Source organism: Amphiprion ocellaris, chromosome 4, assembly GCF_022539595.1.
Source record: "Amphiprion ocellaris isolate individual 3 ecotype Okinawa chromosome 4, ASM2253959v1, whole genome shotgun sequence".
Taxonomy (NCBI): domain Eukaryota; kingdom Metazoa; phylum Chordata; class Actinopteri; family Pomacentridae; genus Amphiprion; species Amphiprion ocellaris.
The window spans coordinates 15,034,604-15,054,107 of NC_072769.1; the positions used below are offsets into that span (position 1 = coordinate 15,034,604).

At 41.1% G+C, this 19,504-nt stretch overlaps 1 protein-coding gene and 1 long non-coding RNA gene across 2 annotated transcripts; both read left to right on the top strand.

The window, feature by feature from the left end:
- Positions 1-1,068: 1,068 nt before the first annotated feature.
- Positions 1,069-19,429, top strand: wfs1a (Wolfram syndrome 1a (wolframin)). The gene is made up of 12 exons (XM_035947129.2): positions 1,069-1,201; positions 1,687-2,238; positions 4,390-4,469; positions 13,614-13,758; positions 13,844-14,017; positions 14,277-14,354; positions 14,442-14,581; positions 14,701-14,835; positions 14,944-15,189; positions 15,832-16,110; positions 16,431-16,594; positions 16,714-19,429. Exons 2-12 carry the CDS (start codon positions 1,692-1,694, stop codon positions 17,903-17,905), a joined length of 3,180 nt encoding a protein of 1,059 aa, XP_035803022.2. The 5' UTR covers positions 1,069-1,201; positions 1,687-1,691; the 3' UTR covers positions 17,906-19,429.
- LOC129348760 (uncharacterized) lies at positions 5,445-13,114 on the top strand. Its single transcript, XR_008601447.1, has 2 exons — positions 5,445-5,968; positions 11,969-13,114. It is a non-coding gene; the product is annotated as an uncharacterized LOC129348760 (long non-coding RNA).
- Positions 19,430-19,504: the final 75 nt, after the last annotated feature.

Consider the following 19,504-nt stretch of genomic DNA (forward strand, 5'->3'; position numbering starts at 1 on the left):
ATGCCATTTGATGAGCCTATTTGAAACAGAGCAACAGCAATTAATCGATTAGTTAACGTCAACTATTTTGATAACTAATTATTCGGTTGGAGTCTCTTTTTTTTAAGTCAAAGTCGTTTATTCCTACGTCTTAAATATGGATAAATGGTAGAATCTTCACTTTTCTGCTACAGTAAATTGAAACCAGACATTTGAGGATGTTCTCTGGAGCTCTTAGAAACACTGACATTTTTAATCAGTTAAATACATTTTTATTTATATAAAATGTCGTCTCAAAACATTCCACATAATAAGGTGTAAACTGTGCAAATTTTAAACAGAAAAACCTTTAAAAAACTAAATTTTCTGACCAAATTACTAATCGAGTAATGGGGATAATAATCAGCAATGAAAATCAATGATAGTTGCAGTCATAGTCTGAAAGCAGGAACTTTTTTTTTCTAAACCATTTAATCACTGGTGATGAGATGCAAACTTTAAAGTGGGGGAAGCAGCTTTAAATTGTTATTTAATTTGATGAAATTCTAATTTGAAGCTGAATTGCCTGCTGGATGCAGGTGAATTTTTAGTAACTGCATCCAGCAGGAATTCATACCTGGATCATCATGCAGTATCTGCACAGAGAATATAGTGTCACCTTAGATTATTAGACCGTCCAGCATCTCAGTGGTCAGTCTTGTTCCCGACGGGTGCCATATGGGAGAGAGACACACTCGATTAAGTATACAACTACCACGCTGCAGACCTGGAGCTCCATAATCTGATTAAACAGAGCGAGCACTCTGCAACACATGTAGAATCACTGTACATCATTCACACACAATCTAAAAGCTTTTATTTTGAAGTGGCTTTGATTTCTTTGGCAGTGAGTTGTGAAAATGATCCAAGAGTTGACACAACTTATCAAAACCCTTTGAAAAGCCACACCTCTCAGGTTTACAAAGCAGAGACACGACAATAACCAATCAGGTGAGGTTGGTACTTTGATGGACGTGTTTTTCTCCCTATAATGGAGAGGCTGTGCTAAGAGGGCGGGTTTAAAGTTGAGGTGGTGTTTATAGACTGAGTTTGACGGCAGCAAGTGTGCGTCTCCAGTTTCGCGGAGCCGTTTGGTTCGGATTCAACTCCAGCATGGAATACAGTCATAACTTCTAAACTCTGGAGGATTTAAATCTTGTATCCTGAAGAATCTGCTCATCTAGTAAGCGAGTAACGTTTCTTTAATATACACCTTTTGTTCTGCTTGAGGGCTGCGTTTGGCATGAGTGTGGTGTTGAGCAATTTGCTTGGCATGAAGTTCCTGCTATGTCTGTATGGACAAGACGAGAGAAACTGTGGCAAGCTCTGACTGGATGCTGTAGTTATGAATAATCTAACTATTTTCATAACTGATTTCATGTTAAACCATAATTTCTTTTATTTACTTGCATGCTATTGCAGGATCAATAATTAAAATGTTTCTTAATTCACAATGTTCCCCCACTCTGTTTAGAACAGGATTTCACTAAATATTTTTTCCCTGCTAGGACTCCTTCTCTTTTTAAAAGGAAAATGCCATAGTTTAGGTTGACAGAGTCCACAGCCACGTGTCTTCACTCATGATTCACTGTTTGCAATCATCTTGACTATTTTCCTGATTGTTATTGGTTTACATGATATATTACTCCCATGCTCTTTTTATTTCAGGAAAGATGGAGAAGGATTTCTCATCGACGCCCTCTGCTGTCACCACCCAGGGGTTATGCCATGTCCTGGATGGATCCTCTAATCCCTCCACTGCACAGATTCCTCCTTCACCCGCCTCTGCTGCTCCCTCCCAGCAAAACAAGTCAACATCCTCTTCAGAATCAAAACAGTCTTCTCCTCCACCATCCGCACAGACTAAACCGATGGATTCCCCTCCATCTTTAGATAAGCCAAAGCCATTATCTCCTAAACCCACATCTACGACTGTTCTAACTAAACCTCCCGTCTCTGCTCCAAACAAAACACCACTTACTGCTTCTCCCAACGCCTCTACTCCTCAAATCCCCAAAACGCCATCCTTTTCCAAGCTCAAATCAGCCTCCTTTGCATCATCCTGTAGCACAGATTCGCCTCCTCCTTCCCCCACTACAGCTTCTCCATCTTCTTCCACTCCACCTACCAAACGCACCTTTGCCTCCATGGCCAAGAGGGTGATAATGCAGGAAAGACTTAGAAAAGCAGAGGAAGAGGATGCCAACGAAGATGAAGACGGTAAGAACACCTTCTTTGGAGCTTGGGATTAAATGACACATTGTGAGTTTTAATGACACTGAGACCAGTCACAGACCAAGGACTCATCACTGTGTCGAGGTGATAATCCTTGTGCCATGTTTTGGAATGTCTTTCCATGTGCAGCAGAGTAACCGAGCCCTGAAACAAACATCACTCCTGGCCAGGAAAGAATCTCTTTAGCTAACTTTGTTTTCTCATTTGAATTCTAGGTTATAAATCAGCTTGGCTTCCATTTTTGTAAACAAAAGCACAACATTCGAGGGAGAAACCCATCAACTTAAATAATACTATAGCATGTTGTTATTCGATACAGAACATATTGAGATCCCTGCTGGTTTTACTCATTGACTGTTCTGTGTGTGAAAATGAAAAGGAAAATTCTCTGTGTTCAACACATTGTTACTGTCACTGGTGGGTGAAGACTGGTAAACATGTAGACATACAGTGCTGCAGCTAAATGCCTTCTCCATTTCCAACGCATACCTTTTCAGCCACGCGGTTGCTTTGGTCCACTCTCATCAACCATGAGGTGGATTATCACAAAATTTTAGCCAAAATTGCAGTTTGACATTCATGACTTTTATTCTGAAATGAAATTCTGAAATTGCATTTAACTTTGATGCACAATAACCAGAAAGTTAGTCTTACCGAGTTTGTGAGTGACCCAACACCAGTCCATCTAGCACCGACATGTGGTTCACGTATGTGAGTTTGAGGGAAATGTCTGAGTAATTAAACACAAACTGACGTCCATCTAAGGATTCATTTTTTATAATTGTTGCTGCTCTGTTTGAGTTTCATAACACACAAATTTTATTTGTCAAATACATTGAGTCATGACTACCTGCAACGCATTAGTCTCAGCCGAATTTCTTGTTTAATGTTAATTAGCAAATGTTAGCAATCAAACCTAGTAAATAAAACACCTACTACACAGCATACTATCACTGTCTTTGTGACCGCGTTAACATGCTGACATTTGAATTTCTTTAGCTCAAACTACCACTCACACAGCTGCTAGCAGGTCTGCAGACTCATAGTCTTAATCTGAACATGCTGAAGCTCTGTTGCTCTGGTTTTATAGAAATGCCTGTTTTTATTTTCTACAAATTCTTCAGGTAAACAGACACCATTAATTGCCTATTTAAACTTTGCGGTATTTCACTGACATTACATTTCAGAGCAGTTGGAAATGACACCAACTTGCCAGCTCCACAAGTAGGAGATTTTGCTGTGCATTAGAAACTGTGACATTTGAAATAAGGGATGCAGGTGAAGAAGCTGCACCCCTTTGCTTAAAGGACACTGGGGAGGCAGCAATAGTTGCGTAACTTTATGCAACTGACAAGTGCTGGTGTGACACAGGAGCTGTTGTCACTGGAGCTCTGGGGTCTTGTCACACGATATGTCTACAGGCAGACAGATGCAGACATGTTTAAAATGCTCACACTTTCACATCTACTCCACCTTTGACTTTTTGTTGTGCTCAAGTTAGAAGATATTTCTTCACACAATCTTTGGAGTCTTATGCAATCCACTGATTCAGACAGAAGTGACTGATTAAGATTGATATGTACGTTTAACCTTATAGAGCCCAGTGTAGCACCGGCGCTACATTTGCATATTCATTTTTGATTGGTGGTAGATTTGAAACCAGGTAAGACAGATCATCAATCTTTTTGCATATAAAATCTGAGGAGTTACATTAACATTTCACACATTTACCATGTCTCAGAGTGGCTTTTCGTTGCAGTGATGAGTTTGTAAAAACACACAATAAAGCGCACAGAACAAAAATCTTTATAAACGAGACCAAGGGATCCTGTGTAACCTTTTTACATTTGCAAATTTGAGGGATACAGCTATGCAATTTCTGTATTTTGAAATATATGTGAAAAAAACAAAAACAATTTCTTTTTTTAAGGTTTATTGCACTTTTAAGCAATTTATTGTAGTAGTTAAGACGTAAGTCAATGCATATTATTAAAACTTGGGATATATGGGTTATATTGATGTAAAGCAAATAAAAATACTGCAAAAAAAATTGCACTACAGTATGTAAAAATGCAAGAATATGTCCTGGCAGACTTGCACAATGGTAGCTTAAAGGGCTTGTTTTCTCTCCTCCAGATGAAGAGCCAGAGGAGGATTTGTCTGTGGAGCAGATAGAGGAGAAGGCAAAAGCTGGTGATGCCAGAGCTCAGCACCGAGTGAGTGAAAGCACATGCTCAGACTGGCACTTGGCATTGTTTTCACTCCTGCTGGTTCACTCAGTCTGGTTGTGAGCGTGCTTCTATTTTTGGCTTCTTGGAAGACGATCCTGGCAATTCAGTGTGTAATACACCAATATACTATCATACTCACAAACCATTAAGAAGACTATTACGGTGAATTGCAGCATGCACTGAATTTGTGCGACTAATGATGAAAATCTCATGTCTGCTATCGTACAAATACGAGAGGTGGAGGCTAGAGGTGAAGATTTTAAATTTAAGACCCACCAGCTCTGAAAGGGTAAATTCCTAAGTGGCTGGTCATGTAGCTGTAAGTTTCTCATGCTACATGTCATGTATTAGCACATAACCCATCGCCTAAATAAGCACCGGGTGTGTGTCTAAGTGAACATGTCCAAACATGTGAGCACATCAGTGCAGGTGTTGGCTACAGAACACATGCAGTGATGAATGGGTCAGCCTTTCCAGTCATGTCTTATGTATCACAAAACATTGCAAGTTTGTGTTTATTGTTACAGTATGAGTGTAGTTTATTATTATTGGTATTTAGGCACTCTGACAACATACACTTTTAAAATGTATGCCAGTGAAGGAGATTTATGAGATTATATTACTGGTGGTAAAATAGACACAAAACATGTGATACTAATGCAGAACTACTTCTAATTAAAGTAACACATCTCATCCCCAACAAATAGATGTATTTGATGATAACTGTCTGAGTAGGAAGTTATGAAACGATGGTTAAGATTAGAAAATGGTCACTTGATATGCCACTGGGGCCTCTGCTGCTTGTGTCATTTAGCCGTGAAAGGGACACTGATAGCCTCAGGAACAAGGAATTATGGGTTCTGTAGTCATCTGTTATCAGTGCGTTATGAGCTGTTTTGATTGGATCTACCAATGATGTGCAACAGTGTCCTTAAATCCACTGACCCTTGAGGATTATTGTTAGGAGATGATTATAGTGCTCACATTATTGTCCACACATTATCACACACCCACATGAGGAACTGGTGCAAACAGTTCCTCCTGCAGACACACGCACACACTCACTCACTCAAGAGTGTGGGACCGCCCCACCCTCTACATTCTTGTACTCTATGCTTTGCTATAAATAAAGGGACAAGGAACTATTCAGCGCGTCTCTGCCTCAGAACGTGAGCTGAGCAGGGTGCCCTTGTACAAGAAATCTCTTTGTCTGTGTTTGATCTGTTTCTCTCCTCTCAGTTCTGTGATCCAGGTTGGAGTCAGCCCGCTGGAGGCGGTAATCCTCTGACATAATTCTTGGTCCTTCGAGCCGGATGGGAAGCCTGAGATCCCGCTGAGTGGTTAACCTGAAGTCTGTCGACAGCCAGTCACCCAGGGTGTCTGAAAAGACCCAGGACGTGAATTCGGACCTGGGCCAGGGTTAGAACCAACCCTCACGGTGATTCTCTGGTTTTCCATCCGAACTACAGATCACCAGAACGGGAGTGAGTATCGACACGCAAAGAGAGTGAATGATTTACAAAGCGCTCGGATGAGAACAAAAGGCCCTAGTGGATGAGTTCAAAAGTTCCATAAAATCGATTTTGGGTGAGCACAAAAGGCCCTAATGGATGAGTGCAAAAGTCCCAGATAAATGTCCAGTCAGAGGCATTAAGTAGCTACAGAACAGTCAGTCAGTACTGTTACAAATACCCAGTCAGTGGTATTATGAGTGAATGAGTCTGTTTGTGTTCTGTGTTTTGAGAAACGCTCATTAAAAAACTCTAGTGAGTTTGCGATCTCAATTTTTTATTTTATCCAATAAGGATCACGTACAAACGGTGTTTTGAGTAAGCTCTACCCGCAGTAAATTAGTTACTGTAGAAGCTTGGTGGAGGAACTTCACTCAATTTCACCTCATGTTTGTGACATCCTTAGAGGAACCCTCATAGTGTAAAACTAAAATTAAAAGAGTTTGGTAATTATCCATTTTGTATCTAAAGACGGAGAAATAAAAACTGAACATTTCTGGACCCCTCCGTCAATAAACTCTCTACTAGTAGATTTACAAGTTGGAACATTTTATGAGAGCGGTGGAATAATAGTAAATAACAGAGAAATTAACCTAGAAACAGCAGAAGAAATAGTATTTAAATTGGAGTGTTCTGACATAGACAGAGAACATGGGGAGTAAATCATCGCAACCTTTATCCAAGGACGGTCTGTTCATGGAGAAAAAGCCTCCCTGGAGCAGGCCAGATAAGCATAAGATGGATAAGAAAACATAATTTCACTGGAAAACTGGACACTAAAGATGTCCTGCGTCTCCAAGTCGATCTAAAAACAGAAATATCTCAAATAACGAAAAAGAAGAAAAAGGGCAAGAGAACAGAAGAGTATGAGCTAAGTGAGAAATGGTTAGAGGAAAGTCAGCGTAGAGACAAACAAAGACAGGAAGGATTGGCAGAGTTAGGGAGAACTCGAGCAGAGGAACGAAGAAGGAAAGATAAGAAAAAGAAAGACAAGCTAATGACCTCAGTCTTGTACCCAAACAATGAACTGGGGAAAGTAGTAACCCAGCACAAGACAAGGTCAGATAGCGACCAAGAGGATTATGACGAAGAGATAGAGGACTGTGAGGACTGTGGACCACACCCGACCGCACGACCACAGTGTCCACTCATAGAAGTTGCAAACCCAAGGTTTGGCCAGCCTACGGGTGAGCAAGATGGTAATGGGAGACCACGAGTGGACCAAGAACCGACTATGCTAGTTTACAGACCATGGAGCGCACATGACAGACGCAGAGCGACAAAAGACATACCACACCCCAAAGTAGACCCTGACAAGTTCAGACGTGACATGGACGGTATACGACTAAGTTACAAATTAAATGGACATGAGCTCATAGACTGTTTTATGGACGTGCTAACAGCCGACTGGCACCGAGTTAGAGGCAATTTTACAGACTCTGAAGCAAATGGTCAGGCTTTAAGACATGATTCACAGCAATTGACAGCACAATTACAAGTACTGTATGCTGCCATAGAACATGAATGGCCGCAACGATCTAATTTTAATGCCATAACTGAAACCATCCAGAAAGAGGGAGAAAGTGCTGCTGATTACAGACATAGGTTAGAGAAGGTCTATCGTTTGAATTCTGGCGTGCCATATAATGATGAGGCAGGCAGCGCTTACCAACAACAACTGAAAATGTTTTTCATTAAAGGTCTAAGAACACAAACTAGAGAAAAAGTGCAAAAGCACTGGGTGCATCAAGACACAGGAACTGTGGCCCAGGCAGTAGAGCAGGCCAAGCATTTTGAAAAACAACAAAAAGATAAAGAGGAACAGAAAGCAGTGTTTCTTGTTGATGCACAAACTGTTCTTGCTTATCAAGGACACCCCTCCTTCCCAGGCAGAGGGAGAGGCAGAGGGCGTGGGAGAGGTAGAGGCTCAAGATATAATTCTTCCCAGCAACGCTCTCAACAAGAAATGACACCACAAAAACATTATGACTGGCTAAACAACCATTGCTTTGTCTGCCATAAGCCAGGGCATCGTGCCAAAGACTGCAAAATGAGCGCACAAAATACTTCATGACGAGAAGGCGTGATAGGAACTGAAAATCATGCTGTAAAGCAAAATCCACAAGCCACACCTGTAACGGAAATTGATGACAAAACAGACACTGAGACAGATACTCGTGTCCAGCTTGATATATTTAGTTTATTAAAAGACAAACAAGTTACTGAACCAATGAGAAAACTAACAATAAATGGAAAAGCCTACATGTTTCTATGTGACAGTGGAGCATGTACTACAGTTGTACGTCAACCTTTTCCTGGAATGAAAATGTCAAACAAAACCATTTGGGTTAGATCAGCATCTGGACATGTCATGAAACAACGCATGACTCAACCTGCAATGATAAGAGATTTAGACAGCGGGCAGGAGACCAAAATTTCAATCATGGTAGATCCCTCCTGCCCATTAAATCTTTTGGGGAGAGATCTCCTAACAGTTTTGAAAATAGCCATTATTCCCACCGCAGACGGGGGAATGACAACTGCCACTGTAGAAGGAGACTATCAAATGTTAAGACAAGGAATGACTGAACCACACCATTACTGGAGTCTTGACCTTTTACACACACAATTAGCCACCACCCTCCTTACAGAGGCGAAAGAAAAGCTTAAAGAAGTGATGAAGACCACACCTGGTCCAGATGAACGTTATGATCAACAAGTTCATCAGTTGAAAAATCCAACTACAATCTGCATTCAAAATCTTTTTGTTTCACACATGGGTCAAAGTTGCTGTTCAGTAATACTCAAACCAGATCAACAAAAACTAAGTCACCAACATGAGCCACATGTCTCTTTAACCAAAGACATTAGGCATGAGTGGAAACACATGAATGCATTTGTAGAACGAGCAAAAAGACAGGATTATGGACCACCTGACAAATCAGGATGGAGCCAAAGCAAAGACATGTACATATGGAAAAAGACTGTAGGAAATTACACTCCAGTCTCGCCTCAATCACATTTAGACGCCCCAGATTGACCTGTTGAAGTGAACTGTGCGTTAGATAATTCACAATTGCAAGAGTTAAGAAAACTACCTGATCAAGTTTGGTCTAATGGTCCCACAGATGTAGGACTAATCAAAGACTTACCACCAATTAAGATAGAAACTAAACCACATCCAAGTATAATTCAGAGACAATATCCGCTTTCAAAAGAAGCCATAGATGGTATCTCACCAGTAATTGAGGAAATGCTTAAAGCAGGAATCTTAAGAGAAATTGATAACCCTATGTGCCTCACACCTATTTTTCCTGTGAAGAAAACTACCTCAAAATGGAGACTAGTACATGATCTACGTGCTGTAAACGAAATAGTACAACCACTCCCAGCAAAAGTTGCTAATCCACACACAATTCTGAATAGCCTGAAATCAACAGACAAATTTTTTAGCGTCATAGATTTGTCTAATGCCTTTTTCTCAGTTCCACTGCACAAAGATTCACAAGGATTATTTGCTTTTAGGTTTAAAAACAAAACCTACACTTACACCAGACTACCACAAGGCTTCACACATAGCCCCACTATGTATTCACAAGCCTTACAGATGTCAATGTCAACCTGTCCTAACCTAACAGGAGGCCAAATGTTACTTTATGTGGATGACATCTTAGTAACAGGAAATTCTCAGGAACAGTGCAAAGAAAACACCTTAGTGGTATTAAAGCACTTATATTTGCAAGGCCATAAAGTCTCACAGCATAAATTACAATGCTGGACAGAAAGTGTCAGATATCTTGGACACATTATATCAGCACAAGGAAAGCAAGTCACTCCAGAAAGAAAAGAAGCAGTGTTGGCAACACCAAAACCAAAAACAAAGCAACAAATGATGTCTTTTCTAGGTCTGTGCAACTTCTGTAGGACATGGATTCCTGACTACTCTAAACTCGCACAGCCATTACAAAATCTTATCTATGGAAAGCAATTGGCTATGAATGCACAAATAGAGTGGACAGATGAGGGAAATAATGCATTTCAACATCTAAAGCAACAATTAGCATCAAGTTCCACTCTCGCCACCCCTAACTACGATAAACCCTTTGCTCTTATGGTTTCAAATAAAGATACACACATGACAGCAGTTCTTACACAGAGAAGTGGTGATAGGCCAAGACCAATAGCGTTTTATTCAAAAAAATTAGATCCAGTAGCTTCCGGACTACCACACTGTGTGCAAGCTTGTGTTGCTATAGCAGAGGCTATACACGCATCAGCAGAAATAGTTCTCTTACACCCACTGACAGTGTATATAGAACATTCAGTTGAAGTTATTCTGCTACAAACACCACTTCCTTTTCTCACAACATCGAGACACTTAGGACTGATTTCAAGGTTACTTTCTCACCCACACATTGTTTTTAAAACATGTAAAACTATCTCAGTCTCACAACTAGTTGCAACACCTGTAGATGGAACATCACATAGTTGCGAGGATCTTATCAAAAGGGAAACAAAACCACGACCTGACATTTCAGAAACACCACAATGTAATCAGAAGCATCTGTTTGTTGACGGCTCAGCACAGAAAGACTGTCATGGGAGGAACAGAGTGGGTTACGCAGTAACCACATCTTCAACAGTGCTCGAAGCAGGAGCCCTCCTTTCCTCTTATTCTGCACAAACAGCTGAACTGCATGCAGTAACTCGTGCATGTAAAATCTCGAAAGGACAGGATGTATGCATATGGACAGATAGCCAATATGTACATGATGCAGTACATCATTTTTCCAGTATTTGGTCCAGACGTGGCCTAACAACTGCCACGGGAAAACCTCTCACACACAGTGCAAAAATGATGGAACTTCTACAAGCTGTATTGCTTCCAAAAAGTCTTTCCCTATGCAAATGTGCTGCACACCAAACAGACGAGTCTGAGATAACAAAAGGAAACAATTTGGCAGATGAAACTGCTAAAGTTGCAGCATTAGCTGAACCTCATTGTGAAAACAATTTATTAACAATGACCAACATTGATATTGACATCCTACAAGATGCACAAAAAACAGCTCCTATCGCTGAACAAAAGTCATGGCAAACCAGAGGGGCAATAACAAAAGATAACATTCTTTATATTGACAACAAACCAATCTTACCAAAATCTCTCCATGCTACAGCTGCTTTAGTGAGTCATGGGAAGACCCATGTCTCAACAGGAGGGATGGTTACACTTGTCAATCGACACTATTATGCTATAAATTTCGAATCTTCTGCAAAACAACACATATCAAAATGCATGATATGCTTAAAACATAACTCACAGGGTAACACAAGACCAAAGAGAGGCAGATTTCCTACACCACCACATCCATTTCACACAATACACATGGATTTTATTGAACTAACTGAATCACGAGAAGGAAAATATGCACTGGTAATAATCTGTGCTTTTTCCAAATGGGTAGAAATATACCCACTAAAGAAAAATGATGCATTGAATACCGCAAAATGCCTAGTCAAACATTACATCCCAACATATGGAGTGCCTAAAGTCATTAGATCTGATAATGGCACGCATTTTGTCAATGAAGTGATCAAGTTAACAGCAGAAGCATTAGGGATTGAATTAAAGAATCATTGTGCATATCACCCACAGAGTGCTGGATTGGTAGAAAGAACAAACGGAACAATTAAGAGCAGACTTAGAAAAACAATGGAGGAGACAGGCAGACCATGGAATGATTGTGTTTGCTTAGTTAAAATGTGGATGAGGATTACCAGAAGTGACACAGGTTTAACACCTTTTGAAGTAGTGTATGGAAGAATATTTCCACTACCACAGTTTAATAATGACCTTGATAAATCTGACAGAGAAACTACACTAGCTGACTACATGAAAAAAAAAAAATGCTGAATGACAAAGAAATACAGTCAGCTAACACTGTACCACAAAATCCTATCTCTCACCAACAGAAAGTGAAGCCAGGAGACTGGGTCCTAATCAAGGTGTTCCAGCGACGTAGTTGGAGCGCCCCCAAGTGGGAAGGCCCATATCAAGTATTGTTGACCACACCAACAGCCATAAAAATAGCAGAACGACCATCGTGGATTCATCTGACCCACTGCAAGTTAGTAACCGAGGCAGTCAAAGAGTTGCATAGTGACAGAGACTAGAGTTTCCTATAGGGCAGTCTACTGGACAGTATGCAGGACTAGCCTGATGCGTCTGGGGACACAGACTGATTAGTCTGGCACTATAGGCTAGTGAAGAAATCAACGCGGATGCCTTGGCAGGCCAAACCGCCCTATGTAATCTCTGCAGGTGACTGACCTACAGGTTATTCAACATGAGGTCTGTTCGATCTAAAACTGGCATTGTGGCTCTTATTGCAACATTGACTATTCTGCTACTCTTATTAACAGTACTAGAGACTGAATATGAACGACAGCGAAGAACACATCAACACTCCGGTGACTCAACATGGGAAGAAAACACATGGTATCGTGCTATGAACTGGACTGCATACAGCAGTAATCTATACTTATTTTGCTGTGTGCTATTTCTACTTGCATTATTCCATGTATTCGTACTTGCATTACCAGACTTGTTGATTTCAGAGTCTCTGCAGCTCTCGTCCGTTACGATCCATTGCCTCACAAAGACACACCTGGAGGTGTAGACTCGTCAACGGATTCTGAGGGCTCTGAGGCAGAAGACTCCGTTTAGATGAATGTTTAAGTCATGCATATCCTCTATGACGTGTTAACAGAAAACAGAAATGAGTTGTTAATTACTGATATCATGGAAATGTATGTCTTATCCTACCTGTACATTATTGTAAATATCCATGCATTAATGTGATCAACAGGAGGGAATGTTAGGAGATGATTATAGTGCTCACATTATTGTCCACACATTATCACACACCCACATGAGGAACTGGTGCAAACAGTTCCTCCTGCAGACACACGCACACACTCACTCACTCAAGAGTGTGGGACCGCCCCACCCTCTACATTCTTGTACTCTATGCTTTGCTATAAATAAAGGGACAAGGAACTATTCAGCGCGTCTCTGCCTCAGAACGTGAGCTGAGCAGGGTGCCCTTGTACAAGAAATCTCTTTGTCTGTGTTTGATCTGTTTCTCTCCTCTCAGTTCTGTGATCCAGGTTGGAGTCAGCCCGCTGGAGGCGGTAATCCTCTGACAATTATTCAAAGTCATGAAGGAATTTCTGAAAATATGAGTCACTGCTAAACTTCACTTTTAAATGCTGTGAACACTGCAAATAAAATCCATTTTTGTAAAGTTGGAGGCAGAAATCTCAGCTATGAGGGTCTCATAACACTGGCAATTCAAATCAAAACTACTTACATGGGTCGATGTAATCACATCAAATATTGTAAAAACATTTGTAAACTGATTTGCTTGGTAATTAAATCAACTTTCAAGTGTATATCTGGGATGATGTAATAATTCATGCAATAATGTGAAGGTTTTTATTCATACTTTTTATTTTTTCACTCACTAGTGAACAATTAAAATGCACTTCATGGCTGATTATTCTTGAAGTAAGGCCACAAAGCTGATTTAATTGATGTAATTTAACTGTGTTTCAGTTGGGTCAGCACTACTTGATTGTTGCTGAAGAGAAGGATGCAGAATCAAATAACTGCCTGGCTGTTAACTGGCTGATTAAAGCAGCTAAGCAGGGAAGAAAGGGTGCAGCAAGACTCCTGCAGCGCTGCTGGATCCAGAAAAAAGGTGAATGTAACAGAGTTCATTGTAAGAATGTGTTTTTCTGTGTCTTTATGTTTGTAGATCTAAACTGTCTGTCCTCTCCCGCAAGGAATAACTCTGGAGAATGAGGCTGACGTTCGCAAGTTGTCGACAGAGAGCAAGTTTGAGCTGGCAGTACGCAAGGCAGCCATGATGATGTACTGGAAGCTCAACCCAGACAGGAAGAAGAAGGTGGCTGTGTCTGAGATGCTGGAAAATGTCAGCCAAGTCCACGCGGTGCCAGGTACGAGGCGGCAACACAATCAATGCCACATCAAGTAGTTCTTGCATTGTGACAACAATCCTGCCTGGTGTTCTCGAGGCTACCCAGAATGCTTCAGCAGGATGTGATGTGATAGCTGCCTTTGCTGTCAAAAATATCATATATTCCCTGTTGTGATTTCAGTGTTTGCAGCTGTCACAGTGAGCAGTATCACATTGCATGCAGGCATCCAGGGAAATGTTCATCACTCACTGGTGCTGTGGTCATTCCTCACCAACAGGTGGCACTGCAAGCAGGATTCCTGGCCCGACTTCAGGCCAGACCCAGAAAGTGCTGGAAAGCATGGTCAGCAGTGAATGTAGGTATTCAATTAAAGTGAGAGAGAGAGAGAGACCGAAAATATAGTGTATCCATTTATACAACTGCCTGCTTTGTGTCCTCTTAGCCAGACAGTTGGTGGACCTGGATGACTTTGTTGAGATGACAAAAAAGTATGCACAAGGCATTGTCCCCTCTAGTTCCCAAAGTGGCAACCAGGTCACAGCCAAAACAGAAAGAGCTGCACCGCATGATCGTGGCAGGGAGGTAAAAAGACCCAGTTTGCAAAAATAGGAATAATCTGTCATTATAAGAGCACACAGTCATTTGTTTTCTCCATGTATTCGCCATGAATGTGTTTGTGTGTGTGTGACTGTAATTTAAAGCACAAGACTGAGCTCATCCCATCAGGATACAAGAAGTCCCACAGAAATTCTTGGAGTTTTGGAGGTGGGATGATGCTGGACAGGAAGCAGACTGGTGCCATTCAAAAAGCCATGGATGTGAAATCACGCTTAATGGTATCCTAGTCTGATCACGCGTTACCGTTCATTATGGTGTCACATATAAGATCTGTGTTTAATCACTTTTTTAAACCTTTTATATGTTCTTCTCTCTTCTCCCTTCAGATGCTGCATTACCCATTGCATGCAGTTGTTGAGATGAAGGAGCACCTTGTTGACTGGGCGTCGCGGGCCGGTGTCCAGTGGCTGAGCACGGTCATCCCCACGCAACACGTCAACGCGCTCATTTTCTTCTTCATCATCAGCAACCTGACGGTCGACTTGTTTGCCTTTGTTATCCCTCTACTTGTTTTCTACCTCTCCTTCATCTCCATGATCATCTGCACTCTGCGCGTTTTCCAGAGCAGCAAGGTGACTTTTTACTTTCTTTCCTTCTTTAATTTGTCATTTTTCAAGAATGAATATTATGGCCAGCACATCCCAAAGCACCTCAGTGGAGGTTTTATACTGCATTAAATTGTCTTTTTTCGGCGGTTTCAAGCTATTCTTAAGTAATATTTTATATATTGCCTGCAAAGATACAACTTTACACAACATTAATTTACATTAATATTCTAATTGCTACAGTAAATGACTGAGTCCTGTTGCTGTTTCTGCATGTGGATATCATGTTTGTTTTAATTATTAAGTAATAATTGATGCATATTGATTTGTTTTTGGCCCGTTACACAATCTATACTGCACATGCTAGTTTCTCTGGAAGCATCGGCCAATTTTGTGAGCAGGTTTAGTCATATAGTTACATTCCTTACTATCATAAAGCCTATTTTGAAATAGTAAAATTAGATTGTAACAAAATCAAATACTGCAGAAAAGCCAGTTATTAATGATTACGTACATATGAAAGAAGTATAATTAAGCCTCAAAATAGGCCATAGTGATAAGTGGATATTAAAATGATCCTGCAGTCACAGATTGTTTCCCAAAAATCCAATTTAAATCCGCAGTGTCTTTCCTCCACTTTGACTGAGCAACATTTTGTTTGTTTCCCAGACATGGGAGAACTTCAGTGCCCTGACTTCTCTGCTGACACGTTTTGAACCTGGCCTAGATGTGGAGCAAGCAGAGACGAACTTTGGCTGGAACAACCTGGAACCATACCTCTATTTCATCGTCTCTGTCTTCTTCGTCATTTTCTCCTTCCCCGTGGCTGACAAGAACTGGATCCCCTGTTCTGAACTCTCCACTGTGGCCGTCTTCTTCACTGCTGTCAGCTTCCAGAGCCTCAGTCCAACTGCTGCAACATATGCACGCCGGGCAATGGCCATAGAGGTCAGTAACATGAGCGATTAAAAGGATGTATGTCAGAGTATATTTAACATTATTACCATCACAGCTGTAATCTTACACAGCAAACAGCTGGTGGTAGATTTTACAGCAGCTAAAATGAAATGACTTCAGTAACTGCAGAAGGCAGAAAATCAATCTTGCAACTAATGTCTTGCCAAAATGTGCAGTATTTAGGGTTAGTGCATTTTAATGAGATACAAATACAGTAGTGTGATTTCTACTCATATATTTTTGGAATATTACTTAAAGGTGCTGTAAAAGCTTGGAACTCAACCTTACCTATGCACTTTTTTTTATCCCAGGTAGCCTCATCTCTGTGTTGCCTGACCCAGTTCCTTCCGGAGCACATGACAGTGCTCCGTTTACTGGGACACACCTTCTCCACGCTGCCACTTGGGGAGTCAGTAGTGCTGAAGCTCAGTCTCCCGTGCCTGCTGTATCTCTACCTGTTCTACCTGTTCTTTAGGTGAGCAGAATTTGGACATATTGGTCATTTGAATCACGATAATTCTTAAATTGTCTGCCAATCATGTGAGAGACACTTAGATGAACTCTTTATCCTCACCTGTCTTTCTCCTCCTTTAGCATGGCAAGGATGCGTGGTTTCCGGGGCATTTACTGCTTCTTGGTTCCGTACCTTGTGTGCTTCATGTGGTGTGAGTTCTCAGTGGTGCTCCTCCAGAACTCCTCCCCCGTGGGTCTGATCCGCACTTGCGTGGCCTATTTCCTCTTCCTGTTTGCGCTGCCTGTCCTGGCGTTTGGTCTTGCCACCATGCTCTTCATCCAGATATTCAAATGGTTCCTTGAGCTGGAACTGACAAAGGTGATCGTGACCCTGGTGGTCTGTGCCATTCCTGTCACCCTGCGGCTCTGGACACGGTTCAGCATGTCTATCCTGGATGTCTTCCGTTCATTGACGCACCGCGGCCCGGTCAAACTCATCCTGCTCTGCATCTCCATGGTGATCCTGTTCTTCTCCATCTATGTGTACCATGCAGAGGGGCAGAAGGTGTACAACTCCACCCTGACCTGGAACCAGTACAGCCAAGTTTGTGGGCCTCCTGCCTGGGAAACCAAAGGCATGGCTCAAACACAGATCTTTTGTAGCCACCTGCATGGACACAGAGTCACCTGGGCTGGGCGATTCAAGCATGTCCGTGTGGCAGAGACGGAAAACGGTGCACAGTCTGTCATCAACATGTTACCAGTGTTTATGGGTGACTGGCTGCGCTGCTTGTATGGTGAGACGTATCCCAAATGTGAGCCAAAGAACGCAACGGTTGCAAATCTGACAGCTGCAGGTGCGGCAGCAGGTTCTGCATCAGCAACTGTTCTGCTGCCTGTATTGCTTCGAATGCAAGAGGAGGATGAGTTGTGTCAGATCAAGACTCTGGCCAAACACAACTGCCATGTCAAGCGCTTCGACAGCTACCGATTTGAGGTTACAGTGGGAATGATCCGGGATGGAAGTGGAGAGACAGAAGACCCAGCCAGAGATATAATCTTAATGGCCAGCCATGAGTTCAGACAAGTTCTGCTAAATCTGAGTCCTGGTCATATGGTGGAGTTCAGCACCAAGCTGGAGGGCCGTCTGGGAGCCAAAGCTCCAGCCTTCGAGCTAAAAGCCATCCACTGCCTGGACTGTGTTTCTTCACTGCTAACTGGAGGCAGGCAGGTGAAGATAGAGAGAGACTGGAGGCGAACCACAATGAGAGCCCTGAAGTTTGCATTTGACTTCTTCTTTTCTCCGTTCCTGTCAGCAAAAATCACTGCCTGACAAGAAAAACAAGACAGGGAAGCTAAAGTAATAACGATTACTTGAATCTCTTCAGGACGTCAGCCTTTTTTTGTGCTGTGGTTTTCATGTTACAATTTAACTTATAAAATTGTTTACAAATCGATTTGTGGATCTAAAGCTCATATTTATGTACTGGCATTTCAGGAAAGCAATAATTTCTCTGAAATCTTTCAGTATTTTTGATAGTACTTCGTGTTAGTGCATGAGTTTACAAAGATTTCACTACATCAGTTCTTGTAAAGCAGTTCAAAGATGTTCAGATGCCGACTTTTGCTAGAGACCCTATTTGTTACATTTTAAAATCCCTGCATTTTGCAATCAAACTAAAAAGCAAATACATTTCCAGCACTGCTATAAAGAAAAAATTAAATCCTGTAATTTGATGGTGCCAAATTATATGCAGGGAAACTCATGCTGGGTGCTGACCACCTCTGAATGTGAGAGACACTGTACATTTGTCAAAAATAGCATATTTCCTGAGTGAAATTTATCTTTGATCAAACATTCAACAAAATGATGTTGCTGCTGCTTTTGTATCTCAGAAATTTTTACGTGTATGGTGACTATGTTTGCACGTACTGTCTGTGTGTTTTTACATATTTGAATGCACACAACTATTTATTTATAGGTGTTAATGATATATATTGTGAGCTGTTGGCCAATATTCTCTTGCTTTGTGGTCTTAAAGCTTCTGGTCTTAGGCCTATTTTTAAGGGGTCAGATTTTCCTGTGTCTGGAGCTACAATTTGCTTAAAATAGTTTTTAGTAAACCAACATAAAACATTATTTTTTGAGGCTTACAGTAAGCCAGCAGACTTTCCCCCTGGAGCTGCAGTATCATTTCACATTACACACTCTCACATCAAAGTGCCACAAGTTCTGGTGTTTAGTAAAACCACACATCAGTGTAAGTTAAGATTGAGTTGTACATGGAATTTTCTTAAAATATTCATCACTAGTCCTCACATTACTAGGTTTTATTTAGCCTACAAAAATTTATCTATATTCATTCCATAGTGATACAGCATTAGTGGTGGAAATATTTAAACTGAGGTGATTGCTGCAGTGTACAAGGGGCCTTTAAACGTCAAGCCTAGAGACATTTATCTTGACTACATAAGTGTCAGCTTTTGAATTGAACACAACATATCTCCAGACTTGGGATTTTTGAGGTGAGGATATATATTTTAGAAATAAAATTCTGCTATTCTTGTTAAGCCAAGAAAACTGGATTTATGATTAACTTCGTACTTTCTGAAAATTAAGCGTAAGAAAGATGAAAATTAGGTGTATTTTTTTTAGATACATGTTCTTTACAGGAGAGCAACACTAGTTGTGCATGAAAATCTTTTTACTTTTGCACTCTGTTAAACTGTAACCTCAAAGTACGTTTGAAGGACAATCGCTGATGTTCAGTCTGTATACTGTGAATGTGAGTGCCTTTGTATCTACTGACAGAGTTACTGGGGTCAGTTATTATTAAAGTGCTTGACTGAAACTAAATCCCTCATGAAAGGTTTTATTCAGACTGATCATCAGAAATTATTTTAGTGTTGAGAAAATAAGGTGACCTACTAA